Source organism: Lactuca serriola, chromosome 5 (genome assembly GCF_051521515.1).
Source record: "Lactuca serriola cultivar US96UC23 chromosome 5, Lser_US96UC23_V15, whole genome shotgun sequence".
Classification (NCBI taxonomy): domain Eukaryota; kingdom Viridiplantae; phylum Streptophyta; class Magnoliopsida; order Asterales; family Asteraceae; genus Lactuca; species Lactuca serriola.
The window spans coordinates 103474724-103494898 of record NC_136412.1 but is presented as its reverse complement, the minus strand read 5'-3'; the positions used below and the strand labels follow the sequence as shown (position 1 = coordinate 103494898).

General features: G+C 31.9%; 2 protein-coding genes and 3 non-coding genes across 6 annotated transcripts; 1 reads left to right on the top strand and 4 right to left on the bottom strand.

The window, feature by feature from the left end:
* Positions 1–2081: 2081 nt before the first annotated feature.
* EMB3006 (embryo defective 3006) lies at positions 2082–4889 on the top strand. Of its 2 annotated transcripts, none has more exons than XR_013684245.1 (8): positions 2082–2312; positions 3024–3092; positions 3316–3345; positions 3493–3525; positions 3672–3742; positions 4108–4189; positions 4260–4348; positions 4628–4805. XR_013684245.1 is itself a non-coding variant. In XM_079000733.1 (8 exons), the coding sequence occupies exons 1-8, from the start codon at positions 2202–2204 to the stop codon at positions 4631–4633; spliced, it is 495 nt and encodes a 164-aa protein (XP_078856859.1). In that variant the 5' UTR covers positions 2083–2201; the 3' UTR covers positions 4634–4889. The 2 variants fall into 2 exon arrangements, 1 of the variants encoding a protein (XP_078856859.1); XM_079000733.1 differs by having other exon boundaries at positions 2083–2312; positions 4256–4348; positions 4628–4889.
* Positions 4890–5605: 716 nt separating this feature from the next.
* TRNAM-CAU (transfer RNA methionine (anticodon CAU)) lies at positions 5606–5677 on the bottom strand. The gene has a single exon. It is a non-coding gene; the product is annotated as a tRNA-Met (tRNA).
* A 3346-nt stretch (positions 5678–9023) lies between these two features.
* TRNAM-CAU (transfer RNA methionine (anticodon CAU)) lies at positions 9024–9095 on the bottom strand. The gene has a single exon. It is a non-coding gene; the product is annotated as a tRNA-Met (tRNA).
* A 1533-nt stretch (positions 9096–10628) lies between these two features.
* TRNAM-CAU (transfer RNA methionine (anticodon CAU)) lies at positions 10629–10700 on the bottom strand. The gene has a single exon. It is a non-coding gene; the product is annotated as a tRNA-Met (tRNA).
* Positions 10701–12338: 1638 nt separating this feature from the next.
* LOC145052837 (putative mitochondrial adenine nucleotide transporter BTL3) lies at positions 12339–16528 on the bottom strand. The gene is made up of 4 exons (XM_079000732.1): positions 15720–16528; positions 15102–15405; positions 13674–14141; positions 12339–12669 (listed from the first exon to the last, which is right to left on the bottom strand). The coding sequence occupies exons 1-4, from the start codon at positions 16151–16153 to the stop codon at positions 12595–12597; spliced, it is 1281 nt and encodes a 426-aa protein (XP_078856858.1). The 5' UTR covers positions 16154–16528; the 3' UTR covers positions 12339–12594.
* Between the last annotated feature and the right edge of the window lie 3647 nt (positions 16529–20175).

Here is a 20175-nt window from a genome sequence, read left to right as displayed (position 1 = left end):
CCTAAGAGATGCATACCAAGTTTAACAATTTTTTTTTTTTTTTTTTACATTTATACCAACAAACAAGCATACTTACGGATCTTCACACTTTTTATACTATGCTCTTTTCAGAAAATATCGGATTTTCTGGTGGTTTTCGAAACAATACAAAACATTATATTTCAAACATTACTTATGAACTCACCAACATTTCATATGTTGACGTTTTTCAAAATACTTGTATTCTCAGGTAATAGGTAAATCGAAAGGGAAAATGTACTTAGTAATGTCTTGCTGTTTGTTTAATTAGTATCGAACAATTTACTTTTGGTCATGTAATGATATGGATCAATGTACTGAATGTAAACGCTACCAGTTGTAATATTTCAATGCTTAGTGATGTATGATGTTATGTTTCATGTATATTCATTGTGATGGTATTCAATTGAGTCACAATAGCCCTCGGACGTTTCCGCCGTCTGGTTCGGGGGTGTGACATACTTCAAGTTTTAGAATCATCTAGCCTTTGCCTTTGTCGAAGTCAGTTTTGGTCAACGGTTGTGAGATTTCATTGGTTGACACAAATTATTGCCTCGACGAATCGTATCTAGTATCAAGGAATCAGAACAAGGTTGAAGCGTTTGTTTTGGTTAATCGTTTCTTTTTGGAATCGACAATCTAATTCTCGCCTAATTGCCATTTCAGTGACCCAATAGCCAAATCGGCGCACCAAAAACGCGAACCAGAGCACCAGAAATGTGAATCAGAACAATCCAATTCATTTTCTTCGTTGTTAGTCCAAGCTCCAATTGTTGATTTCAGATTCTTTATACACCGGTTTCATTGTAATGCTACTTGAGATTAAAACCTGTTATACATCGTTTCAGTTTTCAGATTATGTACAAATTTCTATCCTCGGGGACTTGAAATCGAATGAAAACCCGGTTTTGTCAAGATTTTGTTTAATACCCAATTGATATCATGTATTCAATTTAATAAGCTGTCAATAACATAATTAGGTTTTCCCTTTAATCGTTCTGCTTTTCTCCTCCTGTTCAAACATAATTACTACTAAAATTAAATTGCTCTTGTTAAAGGGTTTACGGTAAAGGTTTAACAGTCAATGGGGGAAATAAGAAATGCATAAAGGTGTTAGAAAAAAAGAGATATAAGAACTACATAGAAGGTGTTCGACAAAATGTTTGAAAGAATAATTTGGCCTACATCAAACCTCTTAAGTGTTAAGCCTATGTATCAAGCATACATCACCACATTTTACCTGGTTACCTGGTATCAGGTCAAATAAGAACATTTTAAAGCGGTAAATTCATACTTCATTCCCTTAATGTACAAAAAATAATCGAGTAACCTTTTAAAACAAACACGATAAGTTTGGTAGACTAATATGGCATTTGCCTTTAAATTTTATACTACAAAAAAATTAGAAAGTAAAATAAAAAAGAAGTGAAATTGAATTATCACGATAATTACCTTTTTATTTTGTTCATATATATATATATATATATATATATATATATATATATATATATATATATATATATATATATATATATATATATATATATATAGAGAGAGAGAGAGAGAGAGAGAGAGAGAGAGAGAGAGTTATCTTCAAATGTTTTCATTATCTATTGTGTGACTGTATGATTGATTCTGGACCAATCATTTTAGTTATTTTAAGAAAATAATTAATGCATATTAAATGCTGAAGATATACCTATTATATCTTCAACATGTAATATGCATTAATTACTTTCTTAAAATAACTAAAATGATTGGTCCAGAATCAGTCATACATGCACACAATAGATAGTGAAAACAAAATAATCTAACCTTATATATATATATTAAACTTGTTGGAAGTGTTCACATATAACCATTATGACCGGATGTTAATGTGTCGTAATAGTCTTATATAAAGATAATTACCCTAACTAGCAAATTTCTCAAATATGAAACTAATACTTATTTAAAAATGTGAGAAGATATATGTATGACATTTTTTCGGTTTTCTTTAATAGAAAACGTGCTAATAATAATAACAATAATGTGTTTTTAAGTAGGGTCGGGTTCCACAGGTATACCCGGTTTGGAAGAGATTTTCAATCTCCCGCCCCTTTCCCATCCCTTTCCATGACCCTCTGGCTTCTCGGAAACTCAAAAAATCCACAGAGAAATCAAATCAGCAGGAGGACACAAAAATGGAAATGGAGAAAGACAGTCGTGAAATTGGAATTGGTTATCGACACAAAAAGTTGAAAACGTCGTTTAAGCTTGGTCTACACGCCCTCCTCACCACTTGCTCCAAAGAGGTAATAACCTTTTGCAATCAATCTATATGCATCGATTTGCATTTTCTTTCTTACACAAACCACTTTTTTCACTCTCACGCCTTGTCAATCCTGCTTACACTTCTGTTGCTTTAAAATTGAACGTTTTGCTTTGAGGTCAAACTGAATATGCCCTAACATATAGTACAAATTGTAACAAAAAAAGAGACTGATGTGACTTCGAAATTTAAAATTTCTATTGCAACAAGGAGTATTTTGGTTACAGGAGGGAGTAAGTTGTTGATACCCTAAGTCTGAGGAGACTTATTTCGTAGGTGGGAACTGGGAACTAAGGAAATAGAAACCAAAATCAGCAAATAAACAAGTGCTGAATGAGCTCTTGATGAAAATCATCTGATTCTGTGCATATACTTCTCAATTAGGCTTGATTAAGTCCACAAGAACGTACCATTAGATGTTGTCAATGTCAATAATATAGAGGCTGGATATTTTGTTTGTGGTTTAGTTTTGAGAGATTTTATTTCAGAGATACTTTGTTCTTTGATTAGATGCCAAGTGTCTTGTCTTGTGTGTGAAACTTAAGTTATCCTATGATGATAGAGATAACTTTCCTAGCCCTCTGAAGTACTTTGATCAAGAAGGCAGTTTGCTAGGTCAATCTTTTTTGTTTTTTTATTTATTTTTTTATCACTTATTCAACATTTGTTTCTGTTTGATACTATATACCAAAAGGAGTTCTGCAAATCATTTCCAAGATTTACACAGGCTGAACAAGAGCGTCTTCATCGGCTATATATCAAGGTGCAAACCATTTATATTATTGTAATTCTAATTTCTAAGTACAAATATTTAAATTTTACTGTATACATAACAAAATAAAAAACCTGTGGATGTGTGGTCCCACATACAAAACATCTTCTAGGTTTCTATTTTTTTGTAATATTCTGCAACTCACTCAGATTTTTGCTTAACTGCTGATTCTTTTTTTTTTTTTTTTTTTTTTTTTAATTTATTTATTTCACAGGTTATTGTGTCTTTGCATCAGAATATTGAGGTATAATTTTTTTATTTCCAGTCTCAGCTATTTTCTTATGGGATTTTATCAGAATATTAAGTTGTTTATCAATGATTTGTTAATAGGTGATTGAATTTTTTATGTTTTCAAATTCTAATAATGGCTTGTATTGCAAATTACTTACAGGATGAGTTTGAAATTCTGTGTGAGGAGACCAAGGTATTCTTGATTTCTTTCAAAATGGTCAAATGCAAGAAATAACATTAACAATGCACCTTACATTTATTTGTTTATTGTTTTCATTTCTTAAGGCCTTGATTAAATTGTTTTGGAACATATCAATGCTATGTTTTGTTTGGTTGCAGGTGGGGAACATTCTTGATATTGTGGAGGAACTTGTAGAGGAACAAACCCTGGATCCTCTTTATCCTCATAAGTATGCATCTGCTACTTCTCTCTACATATATTATTCGTTTACCAATAATAGCAATGTACTGTAATCTTCTACTTATAATATCAACATACTTGTATTTTTATTTTTTTTAATTCAACATCAGTTCTACACAGAAGGGCTAAATGGTCAATTACTCACTCTCATTCAGTTCAACAAAGATTTCCAGACATACATATGAGAAAGAAATAAAAAAAAACCTTTAAACCAGTAATTAGTTATATATGGGTGTTTCTTGTTGACTCAATGCAGAAAGAACAGGAGATTTTTACAAATTTGGCCTCATTAATTTTGTCAGATATTTTTTGAACATGACACTTATAAAATTGTAATGTTTATGTGATTTCCAGGTCAAATTTCAAAGATGTTGCACAAGTGTTGTCCACTATAAAAAAGAATGAGATCCAAAACCTTGCAACTATGCTGAAAAAGGTTTGTTAGTTTTTTACAAGACAAGATTATTAATGATGAAGTTTGAAAGTGAAATTACTATTCTAGACAGAAGCTGAGAATGAAGTCTTGAGAAGCCGTGTTGAACTCTTACGGAAACAAGTACAAGATTTCTCTGGTGCATCAAATGCTCTTCAAAAGGTACCTTCGTTTTTTTGTTTTGTTAATCTTAGAAGCGTTAAATGCAAGAAATAGCAACGTACTTTCGTTTTTTGTTCATTATAGCATCCTACTTCTATTTCTTCTTATTACAGCATTCTACTCTGAAAAATCTTTTCATTATTTTATAGCTATAATAGAAAGAAATAAAAGTACATTGCTATTTCTTGCATTTATGCTTCTTAAAATGCCAATAGTTTTTCTTTAAGATGATGACAAGTTTGGTTGTATTCATATCTTATCTTTTTTTTTTTTTTTCAGATGTAGATGGGCATGTGAATTAAGGAACAAAAAATGCCACCTAAGCATCAACATTCAACACTTCTTGTGTTAAATGATTTCGTCTTTTGTTGTTTCAAACAATACTACTGTTGTCTTTTGTTTCCTTGTTTTTACTTGAATCCTATTATGTTCTAATGTTTTTTTTTTTTTTTTTACATTTTTCATTGATAATGTGGGCCATTGGTTCTTTTGAGTCTAAATAGTCTCATTGGAGAGAAGTGGAAGAATAGGAATTTACTTACATTTATTTACTTATAATAGCAACCTATTTTCAATTTTTTTTTTCAAATAGATAAAACCTCCAAATATTTTCAATCACAAGTGGAACTTGAAGTTTTGTATTTGATAATCTTATGTAAAACTAACATTGCCGGAATTTGCCCTTCTAAACTAAAATATTTTAAATATATTGTTATTATGAACTGTTAATAAAAGCTTATCATGTTCCGAATGCTTATCACAAAAGTAGAGATTATTTGTTAAGCTTTTTCTTGACACCTAATCTCCAACTCATTAATCCAAAAAGCCAAAAAAAAAAAAATCATCAAATAAAGAGCTTTTTCATTAGCTTATTTATAGGACCCAATGATTTTTATTTATATCATTTTATTGTTTTTATATAAATTGCGCATTTAGCAAATGGTTGAAAGCTATGTAAATTAACAAGTGTTTTTTGAGTAAACCATATCAGAAAAACCTACTACATGGGCGATAAAGCTTTTTCGTTTTGGAAAAGCTACTAATTTGGATGTTTTAAGGGATACAGTAGTTTATATACAAAGTAAAACAAAAGAAAAAAACAATATATTTTGGTGTGGACTAAGAATAAAAAGCAATTGAAGGGAACAAATTTGTACAGTATTACTTTTTATGAGAAAACTGAAAAGTATATGGGCATAAAGCGATGTATATAGATGAAAGTGTCGAGGAAAAAAAATGTCGGAAGCTTTTCTCTAATATCAGAGCCAGGTTTCGATCCTGGGACCTGTGGGTTATGGGCCCACCACGCTTCCGCTGCGCCACTCTGATTTATGGTATAAGTCTATAAAATAATTGTTTAATTGTATCTTATTTTAGACAGAATCCAAGAATGAAATCTTGAGAAGCTGTGTTGTACTCTTACGGAAACAAATACAAGATTACTCTGGTGCTTCAAATTCTTTTGAGAATGTATCTTGTTTTTTTGTTTTGTTATGTTGATCTTAGAAGGGTTAAATACAAGAATAGCAATGCACTTTTATTTATTTGTTCATTATATCATCCCACTTCTATTTCTTTTCTTATTACAGCAGTGTACTCTGAAAAATACATTTATAGCAATATTATCTAATTCACTTCTATAGCTAATAACAACTGTATAAATACAATGCTATCCGAGAAAAAAATAAAAATGCATTGCTATTTCTTGCATTAATTGTATTTCTGTAAGATGACATGTTTGGTCATATTCATATTTTAGTTTATTCAGAAGTAGACGGGCTTATGAATTAAAGGAACAAAAAATGGCACCAAAGCATCAACATCCAACACTTGTCATGTGAAATGATATTGTCTTTTGTTGTTTGAGACGATTAACAACAATACTACTGTTATCTGTTGTTTCCTTGTTTTAAGTTGAATCCTACCATATTGATGCTTTGTTCTAATGCCTTTTCACCTTTTTTGTTGTTAATGTGGGTATTGGTTTTTTTAGCCTAAATAGTCCCATCGGAGAGAAGTTATAGAATAGAATATGCTTTCATTTTTTTTTTCTACCCATGATAGCAATATGTAACATTGTAATATGCTTACAAGTATTAGATTACATATTGTAGCAACTCTAAAATACGTTACTATTTTCTATAGGTCGCCTTTTTTATTTTCAAATGGATAAAACCTAATAACCTATAGAGCTTTTGATCAATCAAAAGTGGAACTTGAAGCTTTATATTTGATAATCTTATGCACAATTAACATTGCCAGAATTTGCCCATGTAAACTAAAGTATTTGAAATTTATTGTGATTATGACTGTTAATAAAATCTTATCATATTCCAAACGCTCGCAATAGCAGAGCTTATTTGTTAACCTTTTTTTATTACACCTAACTTCCAACTCATCAATCAAAAAAACTCAAAAAATTTCATCATATGAGAGTTTTTCATTAGCTTATTTATGGGATATATATATATATATATATACTAGAAAGGTTTTCGGCCCGTGCTAAGCACAACCCAAGAATATGGCTGAAGGAAATCTTTACCGATTAAATCAACTGTGGGTGCATAGCTTTAATTTGAAAAGGTGGATAATACAATCCTATAATTGGACGGAATTTTCATCGCACAAACCCTGATAAGGAAAAAGGTAGGATGCTATAGGAAAAGAAATAAATTTTGAATACTATAATACACACACAAATGAAACCACATCACTAATTCATGTATTTAGCCATTCACCACCACAAGTCCACCACAACCACTTCCTAATAAGAAAAATGCAAAGGCTATATGAATATGAGGATTTATACAACGTTAAAGATATACAAGACCACATTTAAAAAATGCGTAAAATGCAAGAAATAACAATGTACTTACATGTATATGTAAAGTATAACATCATTCATCATTGGTATTTTTCAACCGCTATACAAACATATGAAACCATTGTTGAAATAGTTTTAGTTTCCAATTTTATGTATGAAAAATCAAGAATAAAATAATGCTTATTCTGAATATCTTTTAAGAGCAAAAAAAACTTGCTAAAATAAAGGCGGCAAAAGCAATAGAAAAAGTACAGCAATAAAATGATATCATCAAAAAATTGTCATCCATTTCAACTATAAAAAATGTTTGTTGCTTTTGAATTCATAGCTGAAACTATGCTTTATTTCTAAAAGTTTTTTTTTTTTTTTCAATTTATTTCTCTTTAAATATTTCAACCAGAATAAATATGATTGTTAATGGAATCATTAGCATCGAACAAACTTCGTTGAGCATATGTGAGACTGATTCGGACGTACCAAAGCAACAATTGTGCTTTTCCTGAAACTATAACCTTAAAATTTGGAATGAATATCTTTACCAGTCAACCAATCCATATATTTTTAATTACATATTTGTATATGAGCCTAGTTAATCATTCACTCATATACACATAATTTCAAAGGAAACAAACCTAAAGGTTTGATAAAGTGTTTGATTTGCATGACAATTCTTTCCTTGTGAAGAAAAACTCATTCTTTGTTTTGCCATCTACAAAAGTAAGTGTAAATTCTGACAATCTTTTCAACCAATAAAACAATATACCAATTAAGGGGTAAGATTACAGCAAACACTGATTATTCCCGACTTCCTATTAGACGTTTTTTTTTTTTTTTTATGAGTGACAGGAAACCCCTTTAATCTTCTGTGTTTCACTGCAACTTTTATAATTTAGTAGCCCATTTTAAGACTCTCCTTGTGTTTCTTGATAACCACAAGTTAATGCTTTACACCGGACACCTCTAATAAAACCATCTTGAGTAATTAATCAAAGTAAGTAGTTTTCAAAATTATTCACTATAAATGCATAATTGACCTTTTATGGTTTTCTTCAATTACCAAATGATCCGAAAGCTTCATTGAGAAAGGCCATGAAACTAATGAGAATTAGCCAAACGGAAAAAGGAAAGTGAAACTTAACAACGATAACAAAAAGTGGAAAAAGAAAAATAAACACATCCGTAAGGCCTGTAAAGTAGTAAAATAGAATTATTACATCAATGCTTAAAATTTTCGACATTAACTTCTCTGTTTAATACTTACAATGGAGAAAGATAACCTGAATTACACCCTTATTTGTAGGAATCTTTGCCCGATAGTGAAACCAAGGATCCTTGCTTGGTGCTGCCTATACGAAGACATAAAAATTGACTTTTGAGATCAAGTCAATTTTACTTGCATAAAGTTCAAATAAATTCCTAAAAAGTTGAAAAATAATAGCTAATAAATTCATGAATACCATAAGTAGAAGCTTTTTAGGTGATAGGATTGTCAAAAGTTGGATAATAATGATGAATTTAAAAATCAAAAAGGTTGGAATTCAAAGTGAAGATAATCATAAGTCAAATATGCATATAAATCGAGAAAAGAGACTATATTCTGTGAACCCGAGTTTTCTATGCTTTGGTATTCACAATTTTAAGGGTTTCAAGTTTCAACATCCAAATATTGGATTATCCGTAAACAACAATCAAAAAGCATGAAATTAAAATTAAATTAGGGTTCATGTGGATGATGAATGTGTAATTATGGAGAAAAAATAGTATCATCAGAAGGGGCGACAATCAAATTAGGGTTCATAAAGCGATGAAAGTGTCGGGAGGGGAAAAAAGATATCGGAAGCTTTTCTCTAATATCAGAGCCAGGTTTCGATCCTGGGACCTGTGGGTTATGGGCCCACCACGCTTCCGCTGCGCCACTCTGATTGTTGATACCAATTTATAAAATAATTATTTAATTGAATCTTAGACCCTCCGTAGGTAATTACTATTTTAGACAGAAGCCAAGAAGGAAATCTTGAGAAGCTGTGTTGAACTCTTACGGAAACAAATACAAGATTTCTCTGCTGTTTCAAATTCTTTTGAGAAGGTATCTTGTTTTTTGTTTTGTTATGTTAATCTTAGAAGGGTTAAATGCAAGAAATAGCATCGTACTTTCATTTATCTGTTCATTATAGTATTCCACTTCATTTTTTTTCTTATTACAACAGTGTACTCTGAAAAATACATTTATAGCCATATTATATAATTCACTTCTATAGTTAATAACAGCTGTATAAATACAATGATATAATAGAAAGAAAAAAAAAATGCATTGCTATTTCTTGCATTAATTGTATTTCTGTAAGATGACATGTTTGGTCATATTCATATTTTAGTTTATTCAGAAGTAGACGGGCTTATGAATTAAAGGAACAAAAAATGGCACCAAAGCATCAACATCCAACACTTGTCATGTGAAATGATATTGTCTTTTGTTGTTTGAGACAATTAACAACAATACTACTGTTGTCTTTTGTTTTCTTGTTTTAAGTTGAATCCTATCATATTGATGCTTTGTTCTAATGCCTTTTCACCTTTTTCGTTGTTAATGTGGGTATTGGTTTTTTTGAGCCTAAATAGTCCCATCGGAGAGAAGTTATAGAATAGCAACAACTTTCATTTTTTTTCTACCCATGATAGCAATATGTAACAACTAACATGGACCTTGTAATATGCTTACAAGTATAAGATTACATATTGTAGCAACTCTAAAATATGTTGCTATTTTCTATAGTGTGCCTTTTTATTTTCAAATGGATAAAACCTCTAGATCTTTTAATCAATCACAAGTGGAACTTGAAGCTTTGTATTTAATAATCTTATGAACAATTAACGTTGCCAGAATTTGCCCATGTAAATTAAAGTATTTGAAATTTCTTGTTATTATGACTGTTGACAAAAGCTTATCATATTCCAAACGCTCGCAATAGCAGAGCTTATTGTTAGCCTTTTTTTTTTTTTTTTTTTTTTTATTACACCTAACTTCCAATTCATCAATCAAAAAAACTCAAAAAATTTCATCATATGAGAGTTTTTCATTAGCTTATTCATGGGACCTAATGATATATAATGTTTTTTTTTTATAAATTGGGTATTTAACAAATGGTTGAAAGGTATGTAAATTTACAAGTCTTTTTGAGAAAACTATATCTGAAAAATCTCCCACATAGGCGATAAAGCTTTTACATTTTGGAAAAGCTCCTAATTTGGATGTTCTAAGAGATACAGTCGTAGTTTATAATACGAAGTAAAACAAAAAAAAAAAAAGCAATATCTTTTTGGTGTGGATTAAGAATAAAAAGAAATTGAAGGGAACCAATTTGTATCATTTTTTATGAGAATAGTATATGTGGATTAAGCGATGTATGTAGAATGAAAATGTGAAAAAAATCAAAATATTCGGAAGCTTTTCTCTAATATCAGAGCCAGGTTTCGATCCTGGGACCTGTGGGTTATGGGCCCACCACGCTTCCGCTGCGCCACTCTGATTTATGATACAAATCTATAAAACGCATATATAATCTGTACTTTGAGTTTTTTCTATTTTATATGTTCTTTTGTTTGATAATGTGTTTGTGGGATGTACCCAGATATAAAACCATAAGAAAATTAAACAAAGTGCAAAGCAATCAAAATCAAAAACTTAGGCAAAAAAAATAATATCTATAGCAGTTGAAATCCAAAAGGCACTAGTCAACAAAGAAGAAAGAAAAATAATATAAGTTGAGGATGAATGATTAATGGTTAAGAGATAGCAATGTCGTTTCCAATTTTTTTTATTTACAAAATTGTACTTTTATTTATTCTTGTTACAACTTTACACTATCATTTATCTTATTACAACATTGTGCTTCGAGATTATTTGTTATTACGACATTGTACTTTGTAAAATTTAGATGGTAGCGGGTTACCCATTGCTAGATTTTGATACATTTATTTAAAGTGGAATGCTCTAACAAGAAATAATTATGGAAGTATAATGTGGCAATAAGAAAAAATGAAAGTATAATGATAAATTTTTTTTTGAAAAGTACATTGCTGTTTCTTGCATTTAGCCCAAAGATTCGAGCATACCCCTTTACAACAAGTCTAAGTCAGGCTTGTTGCTTGTTGATGGAATAATAGCTAAAGTTTTTATGCATAGAAACAAGAGTTAAATCCAAGAAAGATCAATATACTTTCATTGATTTGCTTATTACATCATTCTACTTTTAACTTTTCCTATTACGCCATTGTACTTTTTCAGAGTGTAATGTTCTAACAAGAGAGAATTGATAGCACAATGATATAACTCGAAAAAATGTGTTCGTTTCCACCTTTTTACTTATTATATATATATATATATATATATATATATATATATATATATATATATATATATATATATAGTTTGTTAGGTATGACAATTGACAAGACATGACAAAATAACTTGTGTTTGTGTTTGTGTTTAGTGTGCGCTATGTTGAAAATAAGCTAGACTTCAGGGGGTATTATGTAATATTGTGGGAGACAGGCAGTTACAAAATGGAATCGTTCCCTTCAATGGGTGCCTCTAATGGGTATCTTAAAGATGTGTCTTCTGAAAGGGTTCAACGGTTCATAAAGGGGTTGCATTGATTGGTTAATAGTTGTTCAAAATTTATAGTTTTGTAATTTTCTAGTTGTTCCAAAGTCTTATAAGTTGAATCAATCAAATTCAATTTTTCTCGCTCTATCTCAGAGTATCCATTCACGCCATCATTAACTGTCATCATGTCTAGTATAAATATGTATGTATTGTGTCCGTAACATGTTGATTTGTTGATTGTGAAATAAATAAAAAGTTTACATTTTCTGCACTAGAATCTCTCTTTCTCTCTTCATGTTTTCAATAGGTATGACAATTGATAAGACATGACAAAATAACTTGTGTTTGTGTTTATGTTTAGTGTGCACTAAACTAGGATCGAGGCTTATTAATGGAACAAAAATTTGCACTTTTTTGTTGTATGCTATTTCTTTTGTATGAGTAAAGTGGCTGAATGGATAAGTGATATCTGTTTAAGTAAAGGCTGTTTCTTTTGTACACCGAATGAACTACTGTTTGAGATGGTAAATAATCATTTTACCTTTCTTCTAGAAAGGATGTGATAAAATAATAACTATTTATTCAGAAGCGTTATGAAGTTGAATTGTAAATGACTAAAAAAAAAAGCAACGATAGACGACACTTCTACATGTTCACAAGCTATCCTAATTGTTGCTTAAATATTACTTATGGAAATTTTCAAACAAAAATTTCCTTAAATAATACGTTAATATTCCTACCAAAAAGTCTATTATAGTGTAAAATTCCATTTTGAAAAAAGAAAAAGAAAAAGATAAAAAAGAAGCAACTGCTCTCTTATTCTGGTTCAACTTTGAGAACGATCTTCATGAGTTCATAAACAAAGTAACTTATAGCAGCCGATGGGAGCACCTGAGAAAGTACATCATAATAAGAAAAAAATAAATTAATGTCATAAATTGGTAACGATTTTTTTTTCTTCTTATTGTATTCGGGTAATCCATGACTTTACAATATATTTTCATTCAAGTTTTTATTAAAGCATGCTACTTTCATTAGTTCCAGACAAAATCATTTTGCGTTAAAAAATTACCAAATTATAGCAGTTTTCACTGAGATAGATTTTTCAAAGTTAATGTGTCTTAATAAGAGAAAACTAAAAGTACAGTGCTATAATTAATAGAAAGAAATGTAAACATTTACATGAAGAAAATGTGACATAATGAATCCCATCATGCTAAACTAAATTTTGCTTCATATCCTCTTAAGAAAAAGTATATATGATAAAAACAATGAATTAGATAAATAATCATGTAATTTTCTAACAATTATACTCCTAATATGCCTAAGGGAAAACTCCATAAAAGTCCTTATATTTTGAACTTATAATCGATTTAGTCCTTACATTTTTTTATTCAATTAAGTTCCAATAACCAGCAACTGTATTCATTTTGACCTTTACCCGGTGATCAGGTCATCTCACTTTAAAAATTTACAGTTTTGGCCCGGAATTCAAAATTTTGTTACGAATTCATCCTAAATTTACTTTTTTACATCTTTTTTCTCAAAATTTTGTTTCGAATATGTTGTTTTTGCATAACAAAATCATATTTACACAAAAGAAAAAACATATTTTCACATAAACAACCTTCTTTTTTCTATATAATTAAAAAAAAAAAACATTTAAGCACTTAATTAATCACACGAGTTATATACGACTGTTTCTTTTTTACTTGATCTAGACATAATGACTTAATGGGTTAAGCCAAAAAACATGGATTAATGTATTAAGACACTAACCCTTTACCTATTTGCTCTTCTTTTTTTTACTCTCAACTCCTCTCATGTTAAAACGGATGAATATTGTGAAATTTGGTTTTTGAATGAATGTAAGGGTAATTTTGGTTAAAATATACCTGCAATAAACTTGGAGTCAATCCTGCATATAAAGCAGGAACACCACCTTGTTCAACAATCTTCCCAAAAGTAGCCAAAGCACTCATTTTTGTAGCTCTAACTTGCAACTGAAGTTGTCTTCTCACAACTTCAAATGGATAAGTAGCAGCTTCAGCACAACACCCCGCAACCGCACCGTATATCAGTGTTCTCATTGTACCCAATTCCATCTGCTCCAAAGCATTTAATGCTTCCCCTCCTTCTTTCATGTTTTCAAGTCTTTTTCTTCCTTTTGGTGAATGTAAATATGTTGATTTTAATATGTCATAAATTCCATAAAACACAGCTCCTGAAGGTGCCATGCTTATGATGGAAGGAAGCAAGCCTTTGTATAAAGAGAAGAATCCTTCTGTTTGGATCATGTGCTGAAAAGCACCGATTACACCTCCCATTGCTTCTCCTCCCGGTGCCACCATTTTTGTTCTGATCTGTGATGGTGAGGGTATTTTCGTCATTTAATAGAAAAAATTAAAAAGAATGAAGTTGTGAATTGATTTGTTAAGATAATGATTTTTGATGAAACTTTGAAGGAATGTGGGAAAGATAAAATATTGGGTTTTAATGTTTTAATGTTTCAGCATATAAGTAATGAGAGGGTATTTTGGTCATTTAATAGAAAATTAAAGAATGAAGTTGAATTCCTTACACATGCATACAGTCCATGGAATTTATAAGAATATGACAGAATTGAACTCTGTCCATTTGGCAACCAAACATGTCATGGAAATGGAATCTCGATCTTTTTACAAATTTGCCCTTATTTACTTTTGGGTTAATCTAAAAAAAGCCCTTATATTTTGTATTTTTTCTGAATTAAACCTCAAATTTATTTTTTGCCTGAAAAAGACCTTGTATTTTTTCATTTTTTTCCGAAAAAGCCCTCAACTTTGTATTTATATATTTTTTTTCCGAAAAAAAAACCCTCAACCTTCTAAATGCTTCCAAAAAAACCCTCAATGTTTTTGGTTTTTCTTGAAAAAACCCTCACATTTTACAATTTTTTTTGGAAAAAAATGACTAAAAGGGCCAGCTCGGAAAAACTGAAAAACTACAAGGTCTTTTTCAGGCAAAAAAAAAAAATTGAGGTTCAATCCGGAAAAAACACAAAATATAATGTCTTTTTTTAGATTAACCCTTTACTTTTTTCCTTTCATTTCGCAAGTGCGCCATAACTTTCTCAAAGTTTTTTTAAATATCATTTATCCAAAAAACACTTAATGATGAGAACAAGGAGGGCATTCACGTCTTTTGCATAGACAAGCGAGCATCTATATTCTATCCCACCTTTTTGGGTTCAATTTCTGTAATGTAGTGTTGTGCATAACAAACGGGGTCTAAATTCTAAAAGCTATAATACAAAAAGGGCAAAAAGGTAAATTCAAACATACTGTGTCCATGGGTATGCAGAGTATAGTAGCAGTAATTCCTGCAGCAGCACCAGCAAGAAACCTTTCAAAATTAGTTGTTTCCTGATTCCCAGTTAGCTTTAACAGTTCACTTCTGTATTTATCATAAGCATAAAAGTTGATTGCCTTAAATGGAGCTGTTCTAAGAATATTCACAAAATTTCCTTTCCAAAACCCTTTAATCCCTTGAGTTGCTGCAATTGATTTGATGAGATCAATAAGATGTTTTTGTTCCCCACGAACCATATATTCCAGCTTCAATCTCTCCAGTGGAGCCACAAAAGTTCTAAATACAATTTGTAAAAAAAACTGAAACATTGTTACATAAATAAAGTGGAAAAAATATAAAACAAGCATTTAACCTACCCTTTGTCATATGGGCAATAATTATTCATGATAATGTAATTTGTTGACATAAAGCATAGATATTAGTCAGAAAAATGTTCTACCATGTTTGAAAGGTTAACCTCACTTAATTAAATAGTGAACATGTTTTCTCCATTAACTAAATTTATCGACTATGAAAACACCCAAATCAAGTTCACAGTTGATAAAGTGAAATCGATGCCAATCGACAGCAATTTAGAGTGAAGAACAGACCTTGAAACCATGGCAGCGACAGCTCCAGCCCAAAGATGCTTCGTAGTATTCAATGCACCCCCTTGTTTTTGTACCTTAACCTTAACTTCCTCTTCCTCTAAACCTTTCTGCTCATCTTCAACCTCCCCTCCCAAAACAAGACTAGATTCCCCGGAAAACCCTTCGCCGCTACCCCCATCTTTTACCGACAAGGTCACGGACAAAAACCCAACTCGACCATGTCGCCGGCGACTTCTCCGCCGACTCAATGAACAAGAAATCGGTGCAACAGAACTAGTGTTCTGTACCGAAATAAAGGACGCTATAGACGAAGGAACATTACCTGTTTCGAGAAACAATCCACCGTTTACAAAATTGGTAGACGCAGGTAATATTTCCGGTTGCGATCCGGATGATGCGACTAAATCTCTCATCCAAAGCTCTAAACCTTTCATTGTAAAAACTGAAAAAGGGAATGCAGTATTACCCGATTATCAATACAAAACAGAGACCAAAATTGTTGAAATTTGAAGGTTGTAGTAGTTTAAGGGTGCCGAAATTGACGAGGAACTTGGATCGGAGTTAAAGAAGGAGATTTGGAAGAGGGGTGGAATTGAATATGAAGAGGAACACATAAAAGGTTTATTGGGTTGGATTCGAGGGAAAAAGGGGAGCACATTGTTGTCGTGCTTTGTTAACACCGCCGTAACACCAACACTTAGAAATTCTCATCAGGGGGTGGGTGTGAGTCTGTGTTTTGTTGTTGGTATACGTAGTTATCATGAAAAGTGCTTCTAGCCGATCTTGGAATTGTTGCTTTGGGGATCAAACCTACTTGACACGACACAGCATCGAACCACGTTGGTTTATTCTATCATGCTAAAAGTTGGTAAATAAAAGTCAATTGGTATACATACCCCAAAATGTGTGTACCCTTTTTGTGTACCCTCATAAATGGAAGTGTACTTATAACACAACCCAAATAAATTTGTTAAAGTTGGATGGAGGGCGTAAAACAAGGCTCGAACTGGCCTCGTTAAACACCTTAACTAGGGATGAGAATTTGGCCCGAAAACCCGAACCGAACCGAATTAAACCCGAATAAGCAATTCAATTCGGTTTTCGGGTATCTATATAAAGCTTATTCGGTTTTCGGGTTATTCGGTCCGGGTTACCCGAATAAGGGCTTATTCGGTCCAAAGAACCGAATCGAATATGAAGAGTCGTTTTTTTTCCCTTGCACAATTTAGTTATGTGATCATCACAATCGATCTCAAAAAACCAAATCGAAGATCGTTACCCACTTAATACACCAAATCGATTATCCTATTACACCAAATCGAGTCGACTACTTCCATATTGATGATTGCGACAATTTTGTTTGATCGACAGTTGCTGATTGCGAATTGCTCCTTCCGACAAATTTTTTTATCGACAATTGCTCATTGCGACATTAGTCTTTGATCGGCATTAGTTTTTGATCGAATTCCGTACTTCAAACTTCTGTGAATCATCTCCTCATCTTGTTTTCTAGTTTCTACTCTATTCAATTCATGGAAAATTGGGTTCCAAATCAAGAAACACAAGTAAGAATTTGTATCTTAATCTACTACTCAATCTTTCAATGTGTTATTATGTATGTTACTCATTGAAAATTGGATGTGTTAATCTACTACTCAATCTTTAAATGTGTTATTATGTATGTTATCAATTGGAATTTGAATGTGCTATGTTAACAGTTAACTTTTTTTTTTCTATAAGTCCAAGCAATAGAGACTTTGACCTTGAATAAGAGAATTTAATGAAAACAACCATATATGTTATTTTACTTGTTTCATTCCATATTGATGAAGTTATTCAGGTTATATACTTATAGATAGATTTTTGGGTGTTTTGGATGTTTATTTTTTAGTGTTTAATTTGTCTCTTTAAAAGATTTGTTATGAAATCATAAGCTACAAAAGTAATACAAGATATTCGGGTTACTCGGGTTATTCAACTCCTTAATTATCTTGTACATGTTATTTGGGTTATTCAGGCCGGAACCGAACCGAACCGAATAATACCCGAATCGAACTGAACCCGTATTGCTTATTTGGTTCGGTTTTCGGTTCATACAATTACCCTTATTCGGTTTTCAGTTTATTCGGGTCGGTCCGGTTCGGTTCGGTTCCGACCCGCATAACATCCCTAACCTTAACGTACCACCAACTTGGCATGCCGAGTTCGGTGGTCCGACTCGGTGAGAGTATGCCAATAAGGGAGACGTTGTATTTTTTTATTACCATTTTAACGAACATTATAATTTCAAAAAATACAATATTTTCAAAAAATATCCAAGTTTTCAAAATAATACCATTTTTTTTTAATTTCAAATTTTAAAAATTGCATTAACTGCTATATATACTAACGTCTTCTTTAATTTTACACCATATTCAAACTTTCGTAATTCAATTCTCCTAACATTTTTATTCTACATCTTCTTCAAAACTTCATCTCTAAAGTGACTCGTGTTTGGACAAAGGATGAAGAGATCATATTGCCTCGTTTATGGGTCGATGTAATTGAAGAGCCAATCAACATTAGCATCGATGCACATACTTTCTAGGTCCAAGGGGGTATTATGCTATTTTCAAAACTTGGTTTGTTAAAGAAACCCAAAGATGGGTTAAATATGTCAAATATCTAAACTTAAGGGACTATTTCTGCCGATTTTGGAAAACTCATGTTTCCTTGTTCCCTGCACCACGACAATGGGAGGAGGGGGAGGCCTTAATCGCATTTTGTTGGTATATGCAACATATTTCATATTTAATCACCCAAAACCCTAGATTAATGAGTGAGTGTGTGTTTGTCCGACTAAAGATTGAGGGAAAGAGTGTGAGATCGAGAAAAAGAGAGAGAAAGAGGAGGCGACTGCCATTGTCGGAGCGACTATTGGGCACCGGAGTTTGCCTTATGAGGATGTCAGAGGAGGGTGAGTAATGAATGAGTGGTTGTTTCGTCTTTAAGCAATGAGTGTGTGAGTTACGAAGAATTGGTAGGAGATGATGAGAGAAGCCAAGAAATGTAACAGTTAGAGAGAGCGAGAGAGAGAGAGAGAGAGGAAGAGAGAGAAAGAGAGAGAAAGAGCACGAGAGAGAGAGAGAGATAATCATGATTTTTATGGGATGTCTCCATTAAAATCGAGATTATGGTTATGTAACACCCGATTTCAAATCGCTTCATTATTCGGGGTTGCGGTCCGATCATCAATTACCATAAGGCTTAGAAGCATGGGAAAGAAAGGTTTTGGTCATTTTTTGATGAGGATGTTAAAGTTTAAGTGATCCGAGTGTTCGTTGGTGTTTCGGAGCCCAAGGGCATAATCGTAATTGGTTATCCCGGTCCTTTATGAATTTTGGGTCTGGTTTGGGGAACTTCTAGGCTATGATGGGTTGCTAGAAGTGTAGAGCTTCTCGCCACCTTTTTGTGGATATAAAATTCATCGGAAATGAACTTAGATCGAGGAAGTTATGACCTTCGAAAGTGAAATTGTCATATTTATGCATGTTTTTAAGAAATATTTACTTATATTTTTGAGTAAATTACAAGAATGGTCCTTATGGTTCGGGGTAATTTGCACACTTGATCCATAACTTACTTTTTTAACTCGGAAGGTCCCTACTATTTGGTTTTGTTACGCGCTTGATCCCTATTGTTTGTTTTTGTTACACGCTTGGTCCCTGTCATACCTTAAAAAACTATTATTTAAATAGAGAAAAATGGTGGGGTAGGTAAGGTAAGGCGAGAGGTGTAGAGTTGGAGGTGTGTTTAATTAAATAAATTAAAAAAAATCAAGGGAAATATAGTTTCTTAGGTTAGACAGGGACCAAACGCATAACAAAAACAAACAGTAGGGACCTTCCGAGTTAAAAGAACGAGTTAGAGACCAAACGTGCAAATTACCCTATACCATAGGGACCATTTGTGTAATTTACTCTATATTTTTATTAATATTTTGGTTATTTGCATTGAATAATGGTACTTATAAGGTTAATATATATTGCAGCCAAATAAAAGACATTTTGAAGAAAGGGGACTAAAAGCGTCAAAAGATGGAACTTTGGAAGATGAAGACTTACAAGAATGAAAACCCACGTGAAAGCTAAACTAACGACGTGAATATTTAGGATTTACGACGTGAGTACGAATATTCCAAAAGATAGACATCGCGGAGGAGGAATCCTTGTAGAACACGGATATCTACTGAATTCACGTCGTGAGTTATACTTATTCACGACGTGAGAGCGAATTTTAGGATAACTATATATATATATATATATATATATATATATATATATATATATATATTCTTAATCATTACGACTTGGGAGACTTTTGGCCAACTTGAAGGGTTTCTGGAGACAAAATTCAGAGGGAGAAGAGGTCTGGAATTGGCTTTCAACACCAAGGGAGAAGAGAAGTTCATAAATTG